Source organism: Penicillium roqueforti (assembly GCF_015533775.1).
Source record: "Penicillium roqueforti strain LCP96 04111 chromosome Unknown scaffold_04, whole genome shotgun sequence".
In the NCBI taxonomy this organism is placed as follows: domain Eukaryota; kingdom Fungi; phylum Ascomycota; class Eurotiomycetes; order Eurotiales; family Aspergillaceae; genus Penicillium; species Penicillium roqueforti.
The window spans coordinates 265,110-288,950 of NW_024067568.1; the positions used below are offsets into that span (position 1 = coordinate 265,110).

Genomic DNA, 23,841 nt, shown 5'->3' on the forward strand with positions numbered 1-23,841 from the left:
CGGCTGGGTCATGCATGCGAGAGCAAAGGAACAAGGAAGAGCAAAGACGAGGCTGCATTGGTCGCGTGGTAGGAAGTAAGGGACCGTCACATGGCCATTTCCGCGCGCAACTTTGCCAGCTCGGCCTCTTCGTCTTCTTCCTCTTGTGCCTTGGCGGGGTGCTTGACTATAGACAAGTCGTCAGTGAGCGAGCTATACATGTGATACCGGTGTATATGGTTCCGTTCCAACTTACGATCTGTATTCCCCGCAGCTGGTAGCCGGTCCAGTTGACTGCCCACAGGTACGGTCCCGGTGTGAAGCATTTTCGCGTCCATCGCTTCCTGCTCCAGACCCTCCAACTCGGCATCGAGCTCTTCCTCGTCCGCCTGCTCGCCGATAGAGAAACTGGTAATGACGCTTCCGATCTCGGCGCTGAGGGCATGCTGCTCTTGGAGGCCCTCCCTGCGAGTTATTAGTAAGATGGTAATACAAGAATCGCGACAGGGCGATATGATAGATAAGGGTAAAGGTATTCAGTGAGCCCGCCATCAACGTACATCGTAGTGTCGACATCCTCGAGCTTCATTCCACCATGAATCTGCTTCATAGCGGCACCTGCCTGCTTCATAGCAGCCAAGGTCTCGTGGTTGATATTCGCGGCTTCGATGGAGTATATCTGCTGCTCGAGTTGCATACTCTGAGCTGTTGTCTGCTCGAGAGTCTTCTCGTGGATCTTTTTCCGTCGGAGGGCATTTTTAGCGGCTATTGAACACAAAGTAAAAAGAGCAATAGTTAGCCAAAACTGCAACCTTCAAATAGATGCCTAGCGACAATCTGCAAGATCCGCAGTCATACCATTCTTATCTGTGTTGACGTTCTTCCGCGCTATAGCCTCCTGTTCTGAGATCTGGCTCTCGAGATGCCTCTCACGTTTCTGCAGCATATCGAGCTGCCTGCGCAAATTTAGAATAGCCTCCTTGGGCATATCTTTCCGCTTCTGGGCGGCGGCCCCGCCAAACCAAGACCACATGGTGATGTCGGTGACTGTGTAACTGGGAAACCGAATGGAAAAAGTAAGCAGGATAGACTCCGGTGGTCAGGTAATAGCTAGGTAATATGTCCAAGGAGACCAGTGGCCGAAAATCTGGAGTGAGTGGGGAGAGAAGAGTAGATTGGTTGTTTTCTTTGCTGCGAGTCAGGTGGAGCGATAGGCTCTAGGCAGAGCCAGGGAGCCGACAGACGAAGTAAGAAAAGGGCGTAAAATGACCTCCGAATGAGCAGGGAATCTGAAGCACACGACTCGTCGAGAGCGCTTCCAAGGATAATCTCTGGATGAATGCAAAGTGTGGAGGGGAAGGAGCCCGACTTTCCCCTCGCTGAGGCTAGTTATGACATACACGGTAAGGTTAGTCACGTGCGCCAACAAGAACCGCTCTATAGCGCGGAAGAAGAACGTCATGTTTGTGGCTTTTTGATCTGTCTCTTATTCTTTTCTTTCAATATTCACACTTTTATAATGTTGAGCATCTTCTTCAACTAGCGCAGAGATGAATGGGCCGCGCCCCTCGACTCGCGTGTTCCTCTCCGATCTCTCGTCTCTACAGGCGGACTCGAAGGTCCGCTTTCTTGGCTGGTGCGTCAGGCCCAGAGCGAAGAAGAAATTGTATAAAGTTGAGGCTTTCCAATACTAACGATGATCTACGTTCTTGTGTACACATAGTGTGTTATATTATAACATCAAAACTGGCCATTTGATACTGGAACACAACTATCCACGCAGCAAGATAGCTCCAAGCTCTGTATCTGTCGACATCAATCCTCTCCTCGAGGACCTGACCGCCGAGGAATTGGGCGTGGGGACATGGCTGAATATCGTGGGCTATGTCAGAGAGTCGGAGCCGCTGCCGCCACCATCTTCATTCTCCTCGGACGCGAACCAGCCGAGCCAGAGGCCTTCTACGTGCCCCCCTCGTCCGGTGTATGTCGAGGCAATCATGGTATTTCCGGCCGGAGCTATTGCCATCGGGGAGTATGAGCGAATCCTTTGCAATTCTCAGCATGTTGAGCGGATGATACAGTTCAACAACTAAGAAAACGAAAACATCCGTAGTGGCTGAAAAGATGACATGGAACTAAAGCCAATCACGCATTAATGGAGCGTCTCTGCATTAGATATTTTGCTATGTAATCACTTTTCGAGCACCTCATATACAAGGCGAGGGGTATCAAGACGTAAATCAAAACACCAGGCCAAAAGGCCTCAGAAGGCAACCTAAACCGCCTCTTCCACTTTCTTCTCATCTGAAAGATGCACCTGCTGAAGCTGAACCTGCCTCCTAGCCCGCTTCCCCTCCAGCTTCATCTTCTCCTCCTGCATGCGCAGAATAAGGGGACTCTTCATACGAATCTTATGCCCATACTTATAGAACACAAACGGAATCGGCACGATCACGACCTCCAACAACCCCAACAGAGTGCCCGCCCAATTCGGCCCCAGACTGGCGTACATAGAAGATCCAGCAAGAGGCAGAACACCACCGAGGATACTCCGAATAACCGAGTTACCCGCTAAAGCAGAAGCAGCATACATGCCGTAACTGTGAGTCAGGTAGTTGGACGAATAGATGAAAACACCGGTGTTTCCAGCGCCGAACGGAATACCCGCGAGCAGGGGCACAATCCAGGGTATGGAGGCTGGGGAGCAGGTCCATGCAAACCAGAGCTCGCCGACTGGGATCAACGCTGCGCAGATGCAGACGAACGAGACCATTGCCTCGGGGTGTAATTTTCCGGTCTCGGGGTCTTTGGCGTGGCTATTGATTAGTCGCCGGATTAAGGGTTCGCAGGCGATTGTGAGGACGACGCCGATCCCGATGCCTAGGAAGGCGAGCCCAGAAATGCCCAGTTCCCACCCGCGAATGTCTCGGAAGACGATTGGGTAGGCTACGAAGCAGAGGTACAGGATGCCGTAGATGATTGCGATGTAGATGTTCCAGAAGATGCTGAGCGTGTTAGAACATGCGATGTGGGTTGCTGCTGGGTATGTAAGTGTAAGAAACTCACCAGATTGGTTCGGTGACTGCCATTACAAATGGCCGGCTGAGGTTCAGTTTGAGGATTTCAGCAAGGCTCGCCTTTTGGTCGTATCGACTCCACCAGCGGGAATCGCCGCTCTCCTTGCGCATTCTGGCTGCTTTCTTTTGGAGAATGGTTGGTGCATATGTTTCCTTGAGGATGATAGCAAAGACCAAAGCAATAGCGGAGAGCATGAGCGCGATCCAGCACATCCAGCGCCAGCCAAGATATTCAGTGACGAAGCCTCCGATAACAGGACCAATGACTACATCCTGTTAGAGATGGACTCGTTATATCAGAAAAGAGAATAAGGGAAGAACAAACCTGGTCCGTTGAGTGGCCCAATACTCCAAACAGAGATTGCCAGAGCACGGTGCTCATCATCCACCAAATCAGCCACCATACCGGGCGCGGTAGAGATCATGACACTGCCGAAGAAAGCAGCGATGAAGCGAATGACGATCAGTGCCGTGACGGACTTGGCGAGTGCGCAGGGGATGATCAGGACTGTGAACACGGCAAGACAAATTACACAGACAGGTTTCCGTCCGTAGACTTCGCTCAACGGGGCCATGAACATGGACCCGATGGCAAGACCGAACAGATAGAAGGTCAAGCCAAGGGTGACGATAATCCTGGATTGGCCGAATTCCTCCGCCATTAATGTGATACCTGATGTATAAGAAGTTGAATATAACACGCTTCCGAGTTTGTTAGCTAAGGAATCTCGCGCTTCCGAACTTCAAGATAGAAACTTACACGATGAGAGTATTCCATGATAGAAACACGATGCCCATGGACTTATACTTGAAGTTCCAATTCTTGGGGTTCTCAGGGTCATCATTGCCATCCCAGTCGACTTCATAGTCGGGGTCAGCGGTGGCATTGGTTGCGATTGTCGTTACACGCTCCGACAGTGACATATGCGAGGTCCGCGAGGCACGAGCTGTCAATGTCTTTCCTAGCGCATCGCGCTCGATCTGTGCGTCTATCGTGGAAATTGACTCGATAGAGTCTGTGTCTTGGGACATCCTCTCAGTGTGTTCGGGCCATTTATCTTGGCCCTCCAAATTGAAGTCCTTTGTTGCCATTCCCTGGACGAAGGGCTTTCAAACCAATGAAACAGTACCGGGAGCTTGGGTGTGTACCGGAGATCAAATGGCAAGTTACTCCAATATTAAGGGTCGCAGTTGATAGAATAGGAGAAATAAGAGCAAAGAATCCCCCTATTTTCGATTTCAGCCCCGAAATAAGGTTGTAGAAGTAGAGTGTGTCGCTCTCTCCTTTTTTTTTTTATAGAGATGTGGTGGAAAAGCTGCAAGTCCTGAAACCGAGGTTGCTTTATCAACAGCAAGCCTCCAAACTGACACAGATTGTGACAGAAGATAGCCCTGGAGAAATTGAAGGCATTTATCATCAAAACACTTGGAAGGTGGGGCTGAAAGTCATTGATAAGCATATTCAAAGAGAATTTGCTACGCTCGTAGGGCGTACATGGCTTGCAGGATTTGCGATGTGCCGAGAAGATGATCTATAGCCCAGAAAAAAAAGGGGAGGATACTTACTTTTCCTAGTACCAAATTGTATATAACTATAGGGTAACAGAGCATCAGATTTCCCTTATATCCCTATACCCCCTATACTACTCCGTGCCTGGACTATGTCCTACAAGCCCTTGGCATGGATTTCCCCATGGGCAAAGCGATTTGCCATGGCGTGATATCTCCGCAAAGACAGAACTTGTGTGTTCCGACCCAATTTGTCTCCACACGGCCTATTAGGCTCGAAAGAGTGCACCATGTGGGTTCTAGCCTGGGCTGTAGCGTGCCGGTTTGCCGAATACTGCCTGTGAGAGCTGTGCAATATATACTGAGGGTGTATTTCTCATGGCATAATAATAATAATCATTCCATGTATACTACTTCGACCTTGAAGTATAAAGTAGATATCAATTTTGGTCCAGATCAAAGTGGGCTCGCGTGGAACCGGGAAAAAGCGGGTTGTGAAGAGAATGAAACATGAATGAAACAAGAATAGAAACTTCTATTTCGATCCCAACTGGTTATAGTCACTTTTATGTATGTAACATTGTGGAAGGTTTCAGTTCTGATGATGTTGTACGCTAACAGTAGTTTCACATTCGATCTATAAACCGAAGAAATCCCCGGAAAGCTATAATAGAAGGCTATACATGGAAAAGTTTCCGCATACCAATTCAAGAAGGCATAGATGATATCTATGAAATGACACCCAAAAAGACATCTAAGACAACTACTATTAAGCTAACTAGATCATGTTGTTCTTAACAGAGACCACAAACGCACCCGACTATTCTTGTTTGTCTAATACAACATAGATACGGCATAGGCATTCTACTTAAAATCTCTTGTCTTAAGTGACAAACGGGGACCCTGCATAGGTTTGAAGCTTCAACCGCACCCCGTTCCAAATGAGGCGCTCTCACTGGCAATTAAGGGGTCTCAGGCCGGTTGTTCACATAGCCGAACTAAGGTCTAAGCGACCCGTCGAATGGGTCTATCAGATCGTTTAATATCGTATCTGAAACAGGTCGCTTTAAATATAGACCTTCAAACGGCCCTATGGCAAATAATGGCAAACTTCTTGTACTCCCTTGCAAACTTCTTTTTTAAAAATCCCCTGTGACACTTCAACCTTGGAAAAAAAGTATTCTGTAACTGTCCAACTATCATGACGTCGCTCATAGTAGCTAGCCTGGCTGTACTAGGTGCTCTTTATATGTGGCGTGTCAACTCTGCTATGAAAGTAGTCCCCGAAGAGGCACGGAAACTATCACCTCATCGTTGGACAGTCGAAGAAATCAAAGCAGCTTACAAAAAGAGCCTAGAAAACCCTATCGATGTGACTAAGAGCCTGCCACCAAAACAATCCCGACGATATGTGATCGTAGGCGGAACTGGTAAGTATACATATAGATCGCTTTTCGATTTCATTTACTGACTTTCCGAACTACAGGCCTAGTTGGTGCTTGGATAGTCTCACATCTTCTCGCACGGGGCGAAGACCACAAGGCAATTCGCATTCTAGACCTAATATCTCCAGAGCAGGACATCCTCAACAAAGGCGTGGGCTGGATCAAAACCGATATCACCGACGAGCTCGCAGTAACAACAGCATTCGAAGAGCCATGGGCTGCCAATGTCACCAACCTTGCCCTAACAGTCTACCACACCGCAGCCATAATCCGACCACAGGACCGACTCAAGAGCTTCCTACCACTTAGCAGCAAAGTCAACATCGACGGCACACAGAATGTCCTGAACGCCGCAAGAGCCGCCGGCGCCACAGCCTTCATCTGGACATCCTCAGGCTCCGTGGCCCTGCACCGACCAACCTTCTGGATCGCGCCGTGGGCGACCCAGCCTAAGCGCGTAGTCCAAGTAATCGGCGACAGCACCAAACTGCCCGGATCTCACTACCAATTCTTCAGCAACTACGCCGTAACCAAAACCGAAGCAGAGAGCCTCGTCCGCGCAGCAGATAACCCAGCAACAAACTTCCGCACCGGCTGCATCCGCCCCACGAACGGTGTCTATGGCACAGGCGGCCAAGCCAACAATGTCATCACGGGACTTTACCTCCGCAACGGTGGCAGTCCGACCTGGGCTCGCCCAATCCTGCAGAGTTTTGTGCACGCTGAAAACGTCTCGATCGCACACCTCTTGTACGAACAGCGTCTGATCCAGCAGAGCGAGCCTGGTTCGCAGCTCCCAAATACAGGCGGCCAGGCGTTCACCGTTAGCGACCCCAACCCGGCGATTGCATTTAATGATTTGTACACGCTACTCACGACGTTGTCCAAAACGCCGCTTTCATTCCCGGAGGTGCAGCCCTTGCCGTTGTTGGTGATGGCGTATTTTATTGAGATGTATACTTTCTTGCAGTTTAGATATCTCTCTTGGTTGCCGAGGTTGTCAGGGGATATTGGGCAACTTCAGCCGTCGCTGTTTTCCATTATCAATGTTCATGTGTTTGCTGATGATTCGCGCGCGAAGCTGGCACCTGAGATGGGTGGGTTAGGGTATAACCCGCCTCTAAACACACTCGAAGGTCTGTGTCGGCGCCTTGTGGATTGGAATACGAAGGCCGAAAGAGAGGGGGTTGAGGTCATGGGGAAGAAGATACGGTTGGGCCCTGTGCAGGTTTCGGGAGATGGTGTCAATGTGGTCGCCCCGGTGTTGTGAGGGGGATTTGAGTTTGTTCGATTTACTCGATCTGAGTGGAGGAGCAGACATCGCACCGGGTTATTTTTTTATGAACATGATATGGCGTACAATTAAATCTGTACTTGATCTTAGGAGTTCGGTTGTAAACTGGAATACGATTTGGCGTGAAATAGAATCATATTTGGAGATAACCTTGGAGGACTCATTGAATCTTCTGCAACTTCCCAAAATGTGGAAAAGCCGGGGCCGACCCGCAGTACCCGACCATATCACGGTCTCATTCCTCCTCAATCATCATTTTGACACAAAAGCCATTGTTAAAGCCGGCATGGAAATTGATAAACCTCCATAGATAGTCGTAGCTTGAGATTGATAGTGACCTCGGGACACTCTGCCGAAACACACCGAGAACCCAGTGTCGAGCCGTGTGGGCGAGCAGAAGTCCTCGGTGTAAAAGCAAGAGCGATACACATAGGCCACTTTCGAAGGTATTCATGAGCGAAGGAATAAGGCCATGTAAATCTCAAGTCGCACACATGGCACTCCACCATGCAAGCGTTCCATCAAGCAGACTGTGCGACCAAGAACATGAACCCCTCAGTAGCAGAAGGTCGCTAGAATGACAAGCTTCTATTTTTCAGAAAGATAGTCACGAACAAGACGAGAGTTCTCCTTAGCGAGCCTGTTGCTGAGCCACTTGACGCATATGGTCAAGACGCTGCATGCGCAAACGCTCAGATGCCACCTCAACATCAAGAATCGCCCCGAGACGGTTCTTCCACGTCTCCTCCAGACTGACTAGCTCGCCCTGGATCGCCTCCTGTGCAATTTTTCTCTGCTTGTTCACCTCCTCAGAAGCCTGTTTCGTCTCTGCCAACTCCTTCTCGAGAGAACCAAGTATCTCCTCAAGCTGTGAATTGCCAATCAGCCAAGCGTTCTTGCCATGCTCTTCTAGCAGAGCCAGGTTCTCGTGGCGCTTGGACAGGTGCGAGCTTGACGAATATGCCTTCTGCAAAGTCTGGCGCCATGCGTCTAGGTCGGGTGCCTCGGTGTCTGATGCGCGAGTCGGGGCATCTGGTGCTTCGTAACGGGATAGATCGATTCCGCCTGTGAGAGGTGCTCCCTGCGCTTTGCGCGAGAGTTCTTGTTGCATCAATTGAGAGAATTTGGGTTCCGGCAGTTCGGGGATCCAAGAATGTATTGTGGAGGTGTGCTCTGGGGATAGCTCTGCGTTGATGAGCTGCTGCGCTCGCGCTTGCGCGGACGCAGTGGGCGCCGCGTCGATATCTTAGAACGTTAGTGATTGGGACTTCAACGCACATCTCTTGTCCAAACTGGATACGTACATGGCAGCGAGTCATGAGATTCGTTGATTAACGGCATTTTGAAGTGGTTTTCTTGTATGGATGTCAAGATCAAGACCTGTAGATTAATCTGAGAACCACATGAAGGCGGCGAGCCCTTGAGTATCGCTGACTCAGCTAGTATTGAACTAATACCACGTGACCCCATCTTTTATATGTACCGAGGCAGAAACGAACAAAGTAAACAGTTCTAATTTGCGAGGCATTTAGTATATTTAACGTGAATGCACCAACAGCTTCATTCGAGTCATGAGATAGGTTGGTTGTGTATATTGCTGCAGCAAAAAGCAGGGATGGGACCAGCATTTCCCCTCTAGGAATGCTCTCAACGATGATCCTATCCAGTTTGGATTATTTTTTACGCGAAGTACCTGAGTCTCAAGGCAAGCTTCCAGCCCACCGGATAAAAACAGGCAATTCAATCTTCACCAGCACATCTTGTGCGGGGGGAGTGCAGCGAAAGTCTATTCCCTTTTAGGTGTTCGGATGCAATGGATGACGATCGCTTAGACAAATGTCACCTACCAACCTCGGGAGTACTTCATGTACACTAATGATCAGCTTCTTCACCAGGCTTGGGAGTACTTGTGTAATGATTTTCTGCACTCGTAGGTCGCTCGTTCGTCTTCCCACTATATCCCCTACCAGTGCCCTCGTATAAGAACCCATATCTCCCTGGGATCTCAACTCTTCAAGGGCTACAGTTACTCAGCGCAGATTTATCTATTATTAATTGTGATTGTATTGGAATCCCTTCTCCATGATGGCTCACTTTCGCATGGGCGTGACTTTTGTTGGGGTGACTCTTGCGCTGCTGGTGTTTTTGCAGCTGAGTGCGGTATTCAAGCTCGATAGCCAGTCGCAATTGCCTTCGCCTAGCTTTATTTCAAACTTCAACCAGTGGAGAAGCAGAGCAAGCTCGGCGGCAACTGATATCTTTGTGGTCGGAGCAGGCAAGGCAGACGTAACTGGGTATGTTTATGCGTTAATTCTGACATATCAATACACTGAGTTGGCTAATATGATTACTAGGCCCGTTGTGGAGCTTGCTCTTGCTGGCTATGCCAGTTTGGACCAACTAGGCACTGGTTTAAAGCAGAGACTGTATTCTCACGCCTTCATCTTCGCAGACCCAGATAAGCCCGATGACACTTTTGTTTACCTGGTTGTCGATACACTTGCGGGTGACACGGCCGTGCGACATGGTGTCTTGGAGGGTCTCACTGCACTCGGTGGGGAGTATGCACGGTACGGCGAACACAACGTTGCAATGACGGGAACACATTCGCACTCCGGGCCTGGAGCGTGGATGAACTACCTGTTACCTCAGATCCCGGCACTAGGCTTCGACAAGCAAAGCTATCAAGCCATTGTCGACGGCACTATTCTGTCAATCGTCCGTGCCCATGAGAACTTGGCGCCGGGTCGGCTCTCTTTTGGATCCATCGACTTGCAAGACACTAATACAAACCGCAGTCCTTTTTCATATGAGCATAATCCCGAGGAAGAACGGGCGCGGTATTCTGCCAATGTTGAAAAATCGCTCTCGCTCATTCGGTTTGATCGCGAATCCGACAATAAAACCGCGGCTGTCCTAACATGGTTCCCTGTTCATGGCACATCTATGTACAACAATAACACTCTGGTCAGTGGCGATAACAAAGGTGTTGCGGCTTACCTCTTCGAGCGCAGCGTCCACGGCGATGCGAGGTTCACCGAGGATGCCGTAATTGGATTCTCTCAGGCGAGTGTTGGGGACACATCCCCTAATATCCTCGGTGCTTGGTGCGAAGACGGCTCTGGAGAGATGTGTCGATATGAAGATAGCACCTGCGGTGGCAAAAACGAGGATTGCCATGGTCGAGGTCCTTTCTTCCGTGAGAACGACAATGGAGCGAAGAGCTGCTTCGAGATTGGGCGCCGCCAGTACTTAGCAGCAAAGAAGCTTTACGAAGAGATGGACACCACCCCTATCAAAATTATTGGAGGTTCAGCCGTGAAGTCTTTCCATGTGTACCAGGACATGAATGGCTACACATTCCCATCGCCGTTCAACTCTAGTACGCTAACTACTTGCTCTGCGGCTCTGGGGTACTCGTTTGCCGCTGGAACTACAGATGGACCTGGTGCCTTTGACTTTACCCAGAATGCTACTAGTCCAGCTGAACGCAACCCCCTGTGGCAAGTTGCGCGTGCAGTTATTCACCAGCCCAGCGAAGCGCAGCAGCAGTGTCAAAGTCCAAAAGACGTCCTATTGGATATCGGAACTCTTACTGAACCTTATGCTTGGGCCGCGGACATTGTCGACATCCAGGTCTTACGAGTGGGTCAGCTGTTCCTCATTATATCCACCAGCGAAGCTACCACGATGTCTGGGCGACGCTGGAAGGAGGCTATTGCGAAAGAAGCAAAAAACCAACTTTTAATTTCCGATCCTTTAGTGGTACTAGGAGCCCCATCAAACAGCTACGCTCACTACGTGGCGACAGAAGAAGAGTACGGCGCTCAGCGCTACGAGGGCGCGTCCACACTCTACGGCCCAAACACGCTGGCAGGTTATGTCAATCTGACCCTTACTTATCTGCCATATTTGGGAAGTTCCTCAGGAGTTGCCAAACTCCCAGCCATCCAACCCGGTCCCAACCCATCAATCAATACCAACCGTTCCTTGAGCTTCATTGCAGGGGTTGTGTATGATGGAGCGCCCATTGGCAAACACTTTGGGAATGTGACTTCAAACCCGGGGAGTGGACCCTATGGCCCCGGAGATATTGTGAAGACGACCTTTGTGGGCGCCAATCCCCGCAACAATCTGCACCTCGAATCGACATACGCTGCGGTTGAAAGAAAAAGCGATTCTGGCACATGGGAGGTTGTGCGCAATGACCGTGATTGGAATTTGGTCTTCATGTGGAAGCGGACCAATGAGATTCTTGGCCATAGTGAGGTGACAATTCAATGGGAGATTGAGGATGAGTATTATACTGTCGACACTACGTCCCCCCTGCAGGCTGGGACCTATCGGATGCATTATTATGGAGACTCAAAGAATATTTTTGGCCAAATCTCGCCATTCGAGGGCATTAGTGAGACTTTCACAGTGAATACTTCATAATCTGACTCATTCAGAATATGGGTGTGTGTGGCTTGGTGGCAAGTTGAATGAATGGTGTCAAATAATCTAATTGCCAAAATGTACAACCCAGTAACCAGGCCTCAGTGATTATATCTTCACTTACGCGCCCGTACACGTAGCAAATGAATTAGCCAGACACTCTCGGTCTACCAATCTATCTGGTCCATATGTCAACATGGAATCCTTGATAATAATAATAAAGTGGTCCTGCACCTGCAGCCAGCCAATCACCACGCGCCATCGATCAAGGCCGGGCGCCTACTGCGACGTCTCTTTGTCGCGCGATCTATTTCTAGCATAAATTCGTCTCACAAAGAACCCCTTGCAATAGCGGTTCCCTCTGGGAATGATACTACTGGGTTGTTTCAGACTTATCCATGGAAAAGCTCCCAAGGATGAACAATGAGCGGCTGACAGGAAGCCCTAAGCCGACTTGGCCAGAAACCCCAGAGTGCAGATATATCAGCCAGGGTCCTCGAAGGCGAGGGCTTTGAAAGAGAAATCTCTTTCCTAATAAAATCTCAGGTTGCTTCATCTTGCCCCATTCTTTTGTTTCTCTTCATTTTTGTGGTCCCTAGTGATCCAGTCATTCTTTCATCTGCAAGCCATCAAGACGCCTCCTAGGCCTTGTATGCATTCCCATTAATTTCATAATATTTTCTTTGGGTATGCTTTTTTATACATCGGATTGTCTCTGTTTTATTCAGGTGCTCTAGTATATCTCTGATTGAGCACCCAATTCTCTTTACTGTCCCACTTTGTCGAAGTCGTGTCCCGGCGATCACTTCCAACACTCTCGTTTCTAAACCAGGATGCTTCGCTTTCAGTTCTTTTTGTTCCTTCTTCTGCCGTGGATGGCTTCGGCTGGTCCGATCTCTCGCTGGTTGTCTCGGTCATTGGAGGCATCTTCGCCGACTTATTTCCCCTTATTGCCGGATATCGAACGGCGTCAAGCTGGCGGTATCACCGCAATCACGCCTGTGGCAGCACCTACCCAGCAATCGTTTACGTACGACGAGCCAATAGTACTTACCCTTTTCTAAACCATTAAGTCAACCACCTAGCTAACCATCACTTCAAAGCCAACTACATACCATGCGTCATCCACAACTCATAACACAACCACCAGCCAGAGGCCAACTACGCAGCAGCCAACTCCACAGCAACCAACCACGACTCATAGTACAACTACTAGTCAGAAGCCAACTATGCAGCAACCAACTACAACTCAAGAGCCAACTACAACTCAGGAGCCAACTACAACTCAGGAGTCAACTACAACTCAGGAGCCAACTACAACTCAGGAGCCAACTACAACCCATAAGCCAGTCATCACCTCTCATGTGTCCACTACCACTCGGCGATTCATATCCTCATCCACAAACCCGGGAATGCTGCTTTCATCAACAATAACTAGCGTATTACCTGCGTATATTCCAGGCTCAACATCCTCTCTCGATTCTTTGGTGGTGCCGAGTTCAGCCCAATCTTCATCGGCTACGCTTCTAGGTGGAACAACCAGCATCAAAGCTACCACAGCCACATCGCCAATATCGACCTCTACGACCATACACCCAACAATATCACCGGTGCCCACAGTGCCCACAAGTCGTAGCCCAACGGTCGGAGTCATTCTACCTCTAGGAGGAGCAAGCAGCAGCAATTATTCCACGTTCACACCGGTGGTATCAACCTCCGATTCCATCCAACCAGCAAAGGCTACGCAGGCATCCATACAGCTTCTTACCTCAGAATCCAAGCCAGTGGTGACCGTAACCGAGCCTGTGATCGTATATGTGACTCAAGGAGCGCCAGCTCCCTTCTCGACAAGTGTCATCCATCACGCACCTAGTGTCAATAGTTCATCGGTATCATTGGCAAATTCAACGTCTGTTGAACCAACAACTACATCTTTGACGTTTGTGACCATCCATTCCACTGCAACATCGGTTGTTCGTGTCACTGTTTACCCAACATCATCACCATCATCTGCTTCTTCGCTTTCGGTCTCAACCGGGAGCACTTCGAGTGTGAATGCAACGCCAGTTGTTCCTATGACCGGTGACTCGACAACACTTTCGCTTCCTTCATCGTCTTCGTTGTTGTCGTCCTCCTCGAGTGAGATTGCTTCTGTGGTAACAGCTCACGTCACTTCCACGAGTGTTGTTCCTCTGACTGTTCACCCAACTACGTCGTTGCCTGTATCTTCGTTGTTGCCGTCCTCAAGTGAGAATGCTTCTATAGTGACAATCCGTGTCACTTCCACAAGTGTTGTATCAGTGACCGTTTACTCGACAACATCGCCATCTGCTCCATTGTTGCCGTCTTTAAGTGAGACTGCTCTGCGTGAGACTGCCCCTGTTGTGACAGCTCATGTCACTTCCACAAAAACAATTCGCGTGACCTTGTATGGTACTGCTACCCGAGCAGCGAAAACTACACATACAGCAGATCCCACATCTACTGTGGATGCCAATATCGCTACCACAACCTCTAAGGCAGGCCAAGGCATACTTACTGTGAATCCGGTTACGCCGCCTGGCTTTATCACGATCACTGAGACTGAGACGGAGACAAAGACTAAGACAGTGACAGATCGCATTACTGAGACTGTTACTGCCACCGTCACTCGGAATTAATTGTATGATTGGGAGGAAATTGATTCTTTTATCCTTTTAATTATTATGCATGGAGGCTTCTTTCGCTGAGTTTTTTTCTTTCATATTTCAGACTAATTTCTCTAATCTATGTCGAAATGTTCTTTATAGCTACAAGAATACTAAGCTTTATTCAGGCTAAGCCATAAGATGACATGTTCTGTCCTCTGTACATACCTTAGCTTTTGCTATTGTATATCCAAAATAAACTTTAGAGATCATGTCCGATTTAGACCCATATAGATCACATCGGCTGTGTTTTATCATTTCTATAATATAGGCGAGTCTCCCAAGGTCAGACAAACCCTTGCAATCGGATAGTACTATGAGCACAACCACCTCTACCTCGCCTTCCACCTAACCCTCCCAACCCAGATAGCCCAGTCCCGCACATCCTCCCTCTCACATATCCTCTCAACAGTAAACCACTCCCTAGCCAGCTCCTCATTACTCGCCATGCGATGCACGAAACTATGACAAGCGCGACAAAGCCACGCCACACTATTCAACATCCACTCATCATGCCACCCCCTCTTAACGACCTTCGCATGCACCCCGCGGGGAATCAAATGGTGATATGAGAGCGGGATCCAGTCGCGCTCGCAGATCTCGCACGCGTCCGCGCGCGTGCTCGCCCATGCCAGCGGGCCAGTCGTCACGCTCGATGTGTACTCCGCCAGCACGGGCGCGAGGAAGTCCAGCAGGTCTGCCGCGTTGGGAATGATGCCATAGACGACTAACGAGTCGGTTACGCTAACAGGGATTAGAGAGAATAGGGTTTCGAGCGTGGCGCGTGGGAGGGGCGTGTCGGTGTCTTGGGGGATGTAGAGGGTTGATAGGGTTGGATCGTGTTGGATGGCTGCGTAGCTTAGGGTTTGGAGGGCGGTTGGGAAGGTGGTGAAGGTTTCTGAGGCTAGGAACTTAGGTTGTTAGCTTTGAGTCCTGTCAGTTGTTGGCTGTGATGTGTAGGTTTGTTGGGCCTGATTGCTTTGCGCTAGGTTGGACTTGGCCGGGTACAATGTACATCAACAAATTCGGCGAGCTCTTCCGGGTCTGCTTGTCCCTGTTGAGAGGTTGTCGCTGTTATTACGTCTTTGCGCCCGGTGCGCTTGCCCTTTGGCTTCCGTCGCGCTGGCTTCTGTTTTTCCTCTGAACGAGCCACGATGGCATTAGACAGACATTCGCGGAACACAGCATAATTCTCATTGGAAGTCATTGAGACTAGCCTTGACCTATAGCTCGGTCCGGAGGGGATGTCGGGCAAGTCTGTTTTGCCCCGCGGAAAATTGACATCATTCTTCAGTGACCTTCTTCAAGGCTCCGAACTTCACTGCCTTTGACCTCGAGATTTATGAAACATCATGACAGCTAATACAGCCAATACAGTTGTCGCTTTTGATTTATATGGCACTTTACTCTCAACTCAATCGATCGCCAAACACTTAGAGAAACATTATGACAATGCCAAGGCGCAGTCTATCTCCGCGCTCTGGAGGCGGTATCAACTGGAGTACACATGGAGATTGAACAGCATGGGCAAGCAACACTTCCAGGCTTGGCGCTCAAATTATTGACGATCAAAAGGCCGCTATGAAGACTTCTCAGTCATCACTCGTAATTCCCTACTGCACGCGCTAGCCGATAACAACGAGCAGCTGAGCAACGACAACATCGAACGCTTGATGCAAGCTTACGATAGTCTCTCTACATTTTCTGACGTGAATCCAGCTTTGATCAACATCGCTGCAGACCCAACCATCCAAGCTGTTATATTCTCCAATGGGACGAAAACCATGGTAACCAACTCGGTGTTGCGATCAAAGGACCTTTCGCCGCACGCGAGTGTCTGTCAAGAAATCGTCACCATAGACGAAGTCCAGCAATATAAGCCATCAAAGGCAACCTACGAGCACCTAGCGAAGCAGATAGGCCAAGATCCGTCGCAGATGAGCAAACTTTGGCTGGTTAGCGGCAACCCTTTCGACATTGTCGGGGCGCGCGCTACAGGCATGCAGGCTATATGGGTTGATCGTGTTGGTACAGGATGGAAGGACGCCATGGCTCCAGATCTACAACCAACGGCCATTGTACACAGTCTGGAGCAAATTGTGAACGAGATTCATAGCCGTCGCCTTTAAGCTAGGGCATAGAGAACAAACTTCGAACGGAGGTATCTAGACACTAGACACCAAGAGAAGTTGTGAAAGGAATGTACAGCTGAATATATTTCCAAACGCTCCACACTTGAGTAGAAGAGTTTGGGGTAAGCCAGCAGATTTGCTCTTTCCTCCCATTTCCCCTCCAGAACAGTGATTGTAACAAAGGTTCAGAGTGAATAGGGAGGAATTCAGTTTATGTGAAGAAGAAAAGGAAGAGCGCGCTCGGCGAAAAATTTCTCGATCAAATAGTACGAGCTTAGTCATCCGACTGATATCCCATGGGTCACGTGTGAGCTTCGCTTATCGATAAGGTGCCTGTCCAGATGCTTTTGAACTCGTCGTTGGCAAGGAATATTTGAACCGGTGAAACTGCAAGCCATGTCGCGACTCCTGGATCCCAGCCGAGCTGCTTGGCTTTACCCTCTTCGGGTATGTCAATTTGGGGCCTCCTACGCTTCAAGACTAACCTGAACAGGGAATCTACTATTTTGCGTCGAATCGATTCCTATGGCCTTTCTTCAAGGCCCGCCTTGTCCCAATCGTCCTCCTTTCTTCCTTCATATATTTCATCCTATTTTTCTTCACCTACCTGCCCCAGGTTGCCTTCCTTGCCATCTTTCAGGGCAGCTCGGCATGGGTGAGCGGCGCATTCCTGGTGCTTGGTGAAGGAGCTGCAATTGTTGCCGCCCTCTTCGAGGCATTCTTCGTCGATGAGACCCTAGTGGATATATTCGATGCAGTGTTAGTAAATGAGGGTCAGGAGGAGCTTGTTACTACCTCGCGGGTCATTTACCCCGAGCCTGGCAACCCCGCCAAGCGTCTAGGCACGCCGACCACCAGTGCCGTGTATTCTCCATTTTCGTTGCGGCAGATCGCCGAGTTTATAATCCTGCTTCCGCTTATATTTATTCCGGTGGCCGGCACCCCTATGTTCCTAATTTTGACTGGCTATCGTGCCGGTCCCCTCCATCACTGGCGTTACTTCCACCTGCTGGACATGTCCAAGCAGCAGAGAAAGGAAACCATCAGTCGGCGTCAGCTGCAGTACACTACGTGGGTCATGTTCATTTCCTCTGTTGATATGAGATCTAACGCCTTCTAGCTTTGGGACGATGGCTCTGATCCTTCAGCTGATTCCTCCTTTCTCTATGCTATTTCTGATGACCACGGCTGCTGGGTCGGCACTTTGGGCGACGGATATCGAACGCAAGCGACGAGCTATCAACCAACAGTCCAGTCGACTGGGTGAACAATACAGTGACGATATTATGCCTTGACCTGTGAACGATATGTCTCGAGATTACTGCAAATACATCTAATTTTCCTTTTCTGGTTCCTGATTCAGCTTTGATCTATGCCACTAGGGAGGAGCAATGAATATTGTTAAATCCAATCTAATTCCCTCTCCGTGATTAAATTCGAAACGGCGGACTTGGGAATTGCTTTTTCGAGCGCTGTCATGGTAACTCCCTAATGCCCTCCGCCATAAAAAAGACACGTCCGCGCCACTATTCCTCACCTTCTCTCACTTTTCCATTCTCCCTGCTTCTCTGTCTTATACTCATCGCTGTGCCTTTGCAATTTCGCCCGCTCAATTGGACTCACCGACTACGCTACCAAGCTGGAGACCCACCTCAAGGCTTTGATAGATTGAATTTACATACGCAGGCGTCGAGGCATAAGCAGTAGTTACAAATAGTTATCAATCCCATAACTAATTAAATAAATAATAATATAACTAACTAACCAGATGTTTAACATACAACATAAATCGGTGGCGGGTTTTCCCGACTAGGTCTAGCGGCGCTCTGCGGGCCTAGGTGGAGCCCCGGGGAGCATCGGCCTCAGGATCCATGTGTACTCGACTAGGAAAACGGGAAAACGGCCGTTTGTCGGCAATTTCCCAAAACCTCAATAAGTTGTGATTAGGGAGATCTCTTCTACCCTAATGTTGCATCAGAGTGGTCTTTCCTCACTCCTTATCTTGATATCCACGGTAATATGATTGACAGGATGGACCTATCCAACCAACCGCTGCCAGGGGGGCTGCCCTCGGAGATCTGGCTTCACATTTTCACCATGGTATGTCTTGTAAAACGCAAAGAAATCAATAAAATGCCAAGCTCACATCACAATTCAGCTGGATTGCCCCTCCCAGTGAACAACTCCCGTGGAAAAGTTATATCCATCCCACTCATTTGTGTGTGCATGTGAAAAACATTGTCGTGGTGCACTCCTATGGTGTTTCTCCTTACCAGTTTGACTTCTGTGATGAGTTTGTGGAATTCCTATCATACCTATTTAGGGTGGCGGACAATCTTCAGAACTTTCAGTATGTTGCTTTCTCTTTCGTTTTGACACAGCGCTGATTTCCTTTAGCTGGTGGCATGAGAGATATATGCCAGGGGAAATTTTGTACCATCTTTACAAATACTGTCCCCAAGCAAGTGTCCACATTGCTAGCTCGAAAGTTGCACTATGTGAGAAAATCAACAAGGATGATTCATCGGCACCTCAACTCTCCTGTATCCGTTCAATCGAATCAGAATGGTACACCGGAGAGTATGATAGACCAATCAGGCCAAGTTCAGCTGCAAGCTATCCAGCTGAATTGAAAGATATTATTTATCGAAGTAAGAACCTCAAAAACCTCACACTGGTTAGCACGTCAAATTGGAGGCCGCTTTCCAGGACGCCGCGTCATGATGGCGACATCTCACCTCATGTCAAGCGGAGGGAACTTGAAGCCCAAAGGAATCAGAGGGGTCTCATTATGTTGGAAGAAGGGAATATTCTTCCTCAAGTCAAAAACATTCAGTTCCAAAGTATGAGATTTGGACCTCTCCAGAGCACGTTATGGGCCACACAACTACAATGGCATACCATCAAACATTTATCCTTGATCGCCGTCGATTGGATTCACTTGTTGCCCAAGATCACTGCTCCTAGCTGCTTTCATGCGCTAGAGACTCTAGAGATAAGCATTTATTATAAAACAGACCGCCCTGAATCTATCGAACGGGTGGAGCAATTCCACGACTTTCTGAAAGAGCTTCCACCTTTGAAAATGTTTATCGGGTATGGATTTCCACAGAAAACTCTGGGGGTATTGGCGAAATATCACGCCAAATCCCTTCATCACCTACGGTTTCGATCTTCATTGAGACTCGATCTTGACGGGGGAAAATCTCCTGCCAGCATTCACAATCTCGTCAATCTAGCCGATCAACTCCCGAACTTACTATCTCTCGGTATTAATCTGGACTGGATGCCCGACGATGAAATGGTGAGTATCCCCGCCATTATTTTACCATTCATGGAGGCTTCCCAGTCGCTAATATTACTATAGCCATACGATCTTCTCGTCAACATTGTTCAACACACTCATCTCCAACATTTAGAACTCAACATACCAGGTCTTGGTTGTTATCACTCTGAGTGGCCTTACCCCAACCTTAACGAAATGACTTGTCGGGCCCTTATCGAGTTCTTTGACGAGACGTCCCTAAACCTTCTCTCATTACATTTCGTCATTGGCGACTGATTTCCTTTTGGGCCTCCACCAATTCTACAATGGTATCAGGCAGCGTTCCTGGTCGGCGAGCGAGACTATGCGGGTCATATGCGCTTCAGCAATGTTCGGCAGTACAGGCAACTTCGGAAAATGATACGCGAGGGGAGTTTTGTTCCACGAATCCCATCGCGCCAGCTGAGGGGGGACTGGCCCACTGATCCACGGCAGGATATAGAAGACCGAATTAGCGACCTCTTTTGTGGAAAGATGCCGAGAAAAGAATCTTGGTAGCGGATATCTGTCACATACATCCTCACTGTTATCCCGCGCTTTTCAGAGACAATATGCAATATCTTGATGTCGAATTGAGATCTTTACCTCTTTACCAGGGCACATATTCTAGGAATGTCTTATTTCATAGATGAATTTTCGATCCCTATAAATACATTATACGGTCGCTCACCCATACTTCAAGGCTACATTTGCTTCATTGTTTTAGTTCCTTAATAATCTTCCTACTTCTCCTAATCTATGAAGTGGTAGGAAGAGCAGGAACGGGCCTTATAGTCCACAATACCACATCATCGACTACTCACATGTAGGAGATATCCATGGATATGCATCTCCATTCAAAGCATCCGCTTGATATATTCGTCTACAGTGCAGATATAATCCTCACATTCTTCACTTTGATGTAGGTTTAACATACGCGGCATAGCAAAATGTACCTGATTCGAGAGTAATGACCATCATGGAACATTGATTATTTGGATTTGGGTCTAACCAAACAATAGAGTAGTGTACACGAAGGTAACCACCACGAATTCGACGACCGATTCATGCACTACACTAACGGGTGAAAATGCAGCTGTTTCTGGTGTCAAAAGCGGTCTTTTTCGGTGTCCTTTTCACAGGTCCTCATCTTCTCGTTGCAAAAAAGGTCTGGAATACGAGTAGCACGTGACTGCACCACGATCCGAGACGTGTTTTCTTCTTTTGGGAATGTATTCACATTATAATCCTTGGACTCATCTCTTGAGAGCAAAACATCATAAGTACTTTTTTCATAGTTACCAAGGCAGAGAGTTCATATACCCTAGACTTTCCAGGCCTTGGACAATTCGGAGACAATTCGGAAGTGTGACCCCGTACTTCGAACCTTTGCCCGAGATTATCAGAGCCTCTAGAGCTTCAGCTTTAAAGTTCCTGGCTCATTCCGACTTTCGGGACGGATTTCGGCTTATAGTCAAACCTGGAGTCTGGATGTTTGGACTGTCTTTGGGCCGATTAAACATGACCTGACTGGCGTGGTCATCCCGGCAATTTGCTCATCGATGGACCTTAAAACAAGGCTGCGCAAGGCCTGCGATGCCTGCAGTATTCGGAAAGTGAAGGTATGGTTCTTTTGTCATGTTATGCGGGGGAATACTAATTTCTATGCAAGTGTGATACGGCTGGGCCACCTTGTCGGTCGTGCGCTAGCTTGGATATTCCCTGCACCTATGAAAGACCAAGCAGGCGCCGCGGGCCCCCTAACCGCCATGCAGAAGCGTTTAAGAAACAAAGGCGGGAACCCGAAGATGCAGTGTCGCTGAGCCCGGCAAACTATCCGTCGGCGACGACTCCCCTGGCGGCGCCATTCACCAATTCTCAATCTGCATCGCTCCCCTTATCGGTAGAATCGATTTGTTCTTTGCACACGATGCAGATGTTGCTCGATGACTTTTTTACTTACATTCATCCTTTGGTCCCAATTCCACACGAGCCTTCTTTTCGAGCAGCCTTTGAGCGCCGAGAAGATGTAACCAACCACACATTTTTGGCGCTTTTGGCGTCAATGATTGGACTTTTAGTAGCTTCCTTCCCTCGACGACCTAAACTCCGACTCAACACCGAAGCCGAACGCACCGCTTTCCCCAATTCTATAGCTCTAGTAAAGCGGTGCCTTGACGTTGCGATTCAAGCCCGCGGGACCGGATATCTTGATCGCAACGCCACAGTCTACGATGCAGCAATCAGCTATTTTCTCGGTGTATGTGCTGGGTATATTTACAACATGCGTCGATGCCGTGTGTACCTGTCGGAATGCCGAGCCATGCTCCAAGTGTATGATCTATACCGGTCTCCGACCACCACCAACCGCCCGTCCTCGACATTAGGACCCCTCAGCCCACTATCGTCGGCCTTACTAATGGTGCAGGATCCACCAGCACATAATTTCACGGAAAGCCAAGGCGTCGACCTCATCACCCAAGAGCTCGGCCGGCGTCTGTTCTATGTCACCTTAGTCGGATATCAGACATTGCATCAGATGGGCTCTTCAGATATCAAGGTTCATGTTCCTCCAGAGACACCAACGGACCGTTACCCACCACTCCCGCTGGAGATCGATGATGAATTTTTATTCTCAACACATGTTGAGCCGCAGCCGTCCGACCGAGTCTCACGGCTAGTCGGGTTCAATGCAAATGTTCGCGTCTACAGCTCATATACCGCCCTGCTAGCTTGGGAAATAGCGTTTGGCAACGGTCAAATCTTTGATTGGGAGCACCAGCGCAACTGTATTTGGGACTGTCTCAAGAAAGCAAAATCTGCACTAATCAATGTTCCTGCTGAGTTGTCTCTCCACCATCCGAAGCACACATCCCCGGCATGTTTGTCAGGTCTCGGCGGCGATGACACAATCTTCAGCTACTCTAATGATCATATCCACCAAGAACGACGTGCTATACAGTATGAGATCCAGAAAGCCAATATCTACGCTAGTCAGTTATGCACCAGGTCCTATCTGGTCGAGAAGTACTGGAACCTTTTCGAGACATTTTCAAAGTATGGAAAGTCACCGAAATTCATGACACCGGGCAGCACCACGCCAGATATCAAAACCGAAGGAAGACCCAATTCAGTACCGAGTGCGAGTGCGACTCCCACTGGTACAGCCCCATCAGAAACCAACACTCAAGCTCAACATGCACAAACAGACTTTATTAGTCGCATGATGGCTGAAGAGCGCAAACTGGTCATCAAAGACCTTTTCGTGCTATTACGAACAGTGAACGAAGTGAATATGGAGCCGAACGGCGCAAGCATTGTATGTCCCGTTTACTCTAAACATCACTATCTATCATTGTATCACGCTAACAAAAGGAGTCTGATTACAGACCAATAAAATCCGCCAAGTAGCATCCACCCTCCTCGGCCTTTCACACCGACCGAATAAATCCAACACTGAAATCCCCAAACCCACAACCGCTGCGGCACCATCACCATCACCAACGACCGTGCCTCCAGGCCTCCACGTCCTCACCGACGCAGAGGCGGAGACCTATCTTCACGCATTTATCGAGACGCTTGTCCGACTGGAATGCCATTCTTCCATGGGCGATGCAGCTAGTCCTGCCGACGGCGTCAATCCACAGATGAACGGTCGCGCTATGAGCTATCTGAGTGATTATGAGCGCGACCAAGAAGAATTGAGCCAGTGGGCGAGTTTGAAGGAGTATCAGCAGAAGTTTGCGGAGGCTGGTGGTGTTTTGTATCAGCTGTAGCGTTTCCAGCATCTTCTTGGTGGTCTTTTTTCCTCAATATTCGTGCATTACTTTGGGATAGGAAGGTCAGGGTTCTGGCGTTGGATCACGAATGGATATTATATCATTCGCAGATATGGATATATCAATGGACTTAGGTTTGGTATACTTCAAATATAGCGTCTCTCATCTCGAGACAGCTAAGTATTCATAATTCTATTT

At 48.8% G+C, this 23,841-nt stretch overlaps 12 protein-coding genes across 12 annotated transcripts; 8 read left to right on the forward strand and 4 right to left on the reverse strand.

Annotated features, from left to right (window-relative positions):
- Positions 1 to 86: 86 nt before the first annotated feature.
- Positions 87 to 1,012, reverse strand: LCP9604111_2934 (ESCRT-III subunit protein SNF7; the record flags this gene model as incomplete). The annotated part of the gene is made up of 4 exons (XM_039070466.1): positions 87 to 166; positions 236 to 444; positions 540 to 744; positions 838 to 1,012. 4 exons carry the CDS (start codon positions 1,010 to 1,012, stop codon positions 87 to 89), a joined length of 669 nt encoding a protein of 222 aa, XP_038930889.1.
- A 517-nt stretch (positions 1,013 to 1,529) lies between these two features.
- LCP9604111_2935 (nuclear telomere cap complex subunit Ten1) lies at positions 1,530 to 2,072 on the forward strand (the record flags this gene model as incomplete). The annotated part of the gene is made up of 2 exons (XM_039070467.1): positions 1,530 to 1,615; positions 1,703 to 2,072. 2 exons carry the CDS (start codon positions 1,530 to 1,532, stop codon positions 2,070 to 2,072), a joined length of 456 nt encoding a protein of 151 aa, XP_038930890.1.
- Positions 2,073 to 2,254: 182 nt separating this feature from the next.
- On the reverse strand, positions 2,255 to 4,088 carry LCP9604111_2936 (MFS transporter; the record flags this gene model as incomplete). Its single annotated transcript, XM_039070468.1, has 4 exons — positions 2,255 to 2,984; positions 3,046 to 3,322; positions 3,382 to 3,758; positions 3,817 to 4,088. The coding sequence occupies 4 exons, from the start codon at positions 4,086 to 4,088 to the stop codon at positions 2,255 to 2,257; spliced, it is 1,656 nt and encodes a 551-aa protein (XP_038930891.1).
- A 1,678-nt stretch (positions 4,089 to 5,766) lies between these two features.
- LCP9604111_2937 (putative 3-beta hydroxysteroid dehydrogenase/isomerase family protein) lies at positions 5,767 to 7,280 on the forward strand (the record flags this gene model as incomplete). The annotated part of the gene is made up of 2 exons (XM_039070469.1): positions 5,767 to 5,995; positions 6,052 to 7,280. The coding sequence occupies 2 exons, from the start codon at positions 5,767 to 5,769 to the stop codon at positions 7,278 to 7,280; spliced, it is 1,458 nt and encodes a 485-aa protein (XP_038930892.1).
- Positions 7,281 to 7,935: 655 nt separating this feature from the next.
- Positions 7,936 to 8,645, reverse strand: LCP9604111_2938 (pre-mRNA-splicing factor SPF27 family protein; the record flags this gene model as incomplete). The annotated part of the gene is made up of 2 exons (XM_039070470.1): positions 7,936 to 8,549; positions 8,609 to 8,645. 2 exons carry the CDS (start codon positions 8,643 to 8,645, stop codon positions 7,936 to 7,938), a joined length of 651 nt encoding a protein of 216 aa, XP_038930893.1.
- A 744-nt stretch (positions 8,646 to 9,389) lies between these two features.
- LCP9604111_2939 (neutral/alkaline ceramidase) lies at positions 9,390 to 11,741 on the forward strand (the record flags this gene model as incomplete). Its single annotated transcript, XM_039070471.1, has 2 exons — positions 9,390 to 9,598; positions 9,659 to 11,741. The coding sequence occupies 2 exons, from the start codon at positions 9,390 to 9,392 to the stop codon at positions 11,739 to 11,741; spliced, it is 2,292 nt and encodes a 763-aa protein (XP_038930894.1).
- An 833-nt stretch (positions 11,742 to 12,574) lies between these two features.
- LCP9604111_2940 (uncharacterized protein) lies at positions 12,575 to 14,401 on the forward strand (the record flags this gene model as incomplete). The annotated part of the gene is made up of 2 exons (XM_039070473.1): positions 12,575 to 12,787; positions 12,845 to 14,401. The coding sequence occupies 2 exons, from the start codon at positions 12,575 to 12,577 to the stop codon at positions 14,399 to 14,401; spliced, it is 1,770 nt and encodes a 589-aa protein (XP_038930895.1).
- Positions 14,402 to 14,760: 359 nt separating this feature from the next.
- On the reverse strand, positions 14,761 to 15,635 carry LCP9604111_2941 (HNH endonuclease; the record flags this gene model as incomplete). The annotated part of the gene is made up of 2 exons (XM_039070474.1): positions 14,761 to 15,339; positions 15,444 to 15,635. The coding sequence occupies 2 exons, from the start codon at positions 15,633 to 15,635 to the stop codon at positions 14,761 to 14,763; spliced, it is 771 nt and encodes a 256-aa protein (XP_038930896.1).
- Positions 15,636 to 15,780: 145 nt separating this feature from the next.
- Positions 15,781 to 16,557, forward strand: LCP9604111_2942 (haloacid dehalogenase, type II; the record flags this gene model as incomplete). Its single annotated transcript, XM_039070475.1, has 2 exons — positions 15,781 to 15,955; positions 16,004 to 16,557. The coding sequence occupies 2 exons, from the start codon at positions 15,781 to 15,783 to the stop codon at positions 16,555 to 16,557; spliced, it is 729 nt and encodes a 242-aa protein (XP_038930897.1).
- A 399-nt stretch (positions 16,558 to 16,956) lies between these two features.
- Positions 16,957 to 17,855, forward strand: LCP9604111_2943 (EI24 domain-containing protein; the record flags this gene model as incomplete). Its single annotated transcript, XM_039070476.1, has 3 exons — positions 16,957 to 17,007; positions 17,054 to 17,631; positions 17,681 to 17,855. 3 exons carry the CDS (start codon positions 16,957 to 16,959, stop codon positions 17,853 to 17,855), a joined length of 804 nt encoding a protein of 267 aa, XP_038930898.1.
- Positions 17,856 to 18,657: 802 nt separating this feature from the next.
- On the forward strand, positions 18,658 to 20,122 carry LCP9604111_2944 (uncharacterized protein; the record flags this gene model as incomplete). The annotated part of the gene is made up of 6 exons (XM_039070477.1): positions 18,658 to 18,660; positions 18,719 to 18,735; positions 18,884 to 18,910; positions 18,958 to 19,140; positions 19,213 to 19,864; positions 19,928 to 20,122. 6 exons carry the CDS (start codon positions 18,658 to 18,660, stop codon positions 20,120 to 20,122), a joined length of 1,077 nt encoding a protein of 358 aa, XP_038930899.1.
- Positions 20,123 to 21,426: 1,304 nt separating this feature from the next.
- On the forward strand, positions 21,427 to 23,640 carry LCP9604111_2945 (uncharacterized protein; the record flags this gene model as incomplete). The annotated part of the gene is made up of 3 exons (XM_039070478.1): positions 21,427 to 21,486; positions 21,537 to 23,183; positions 23,254 to 23,640. 3 exons carry the CDS (start codon positions 21,427 to 21,429, stop codon positions 23,638 to 23,640), a joined length of 2,094 nt encoding a protein of 697 aa, XP_038930900.1.
- Between the last annotated feature and the right edge of the window lie 201 nt (positions 23,641 to 23,841).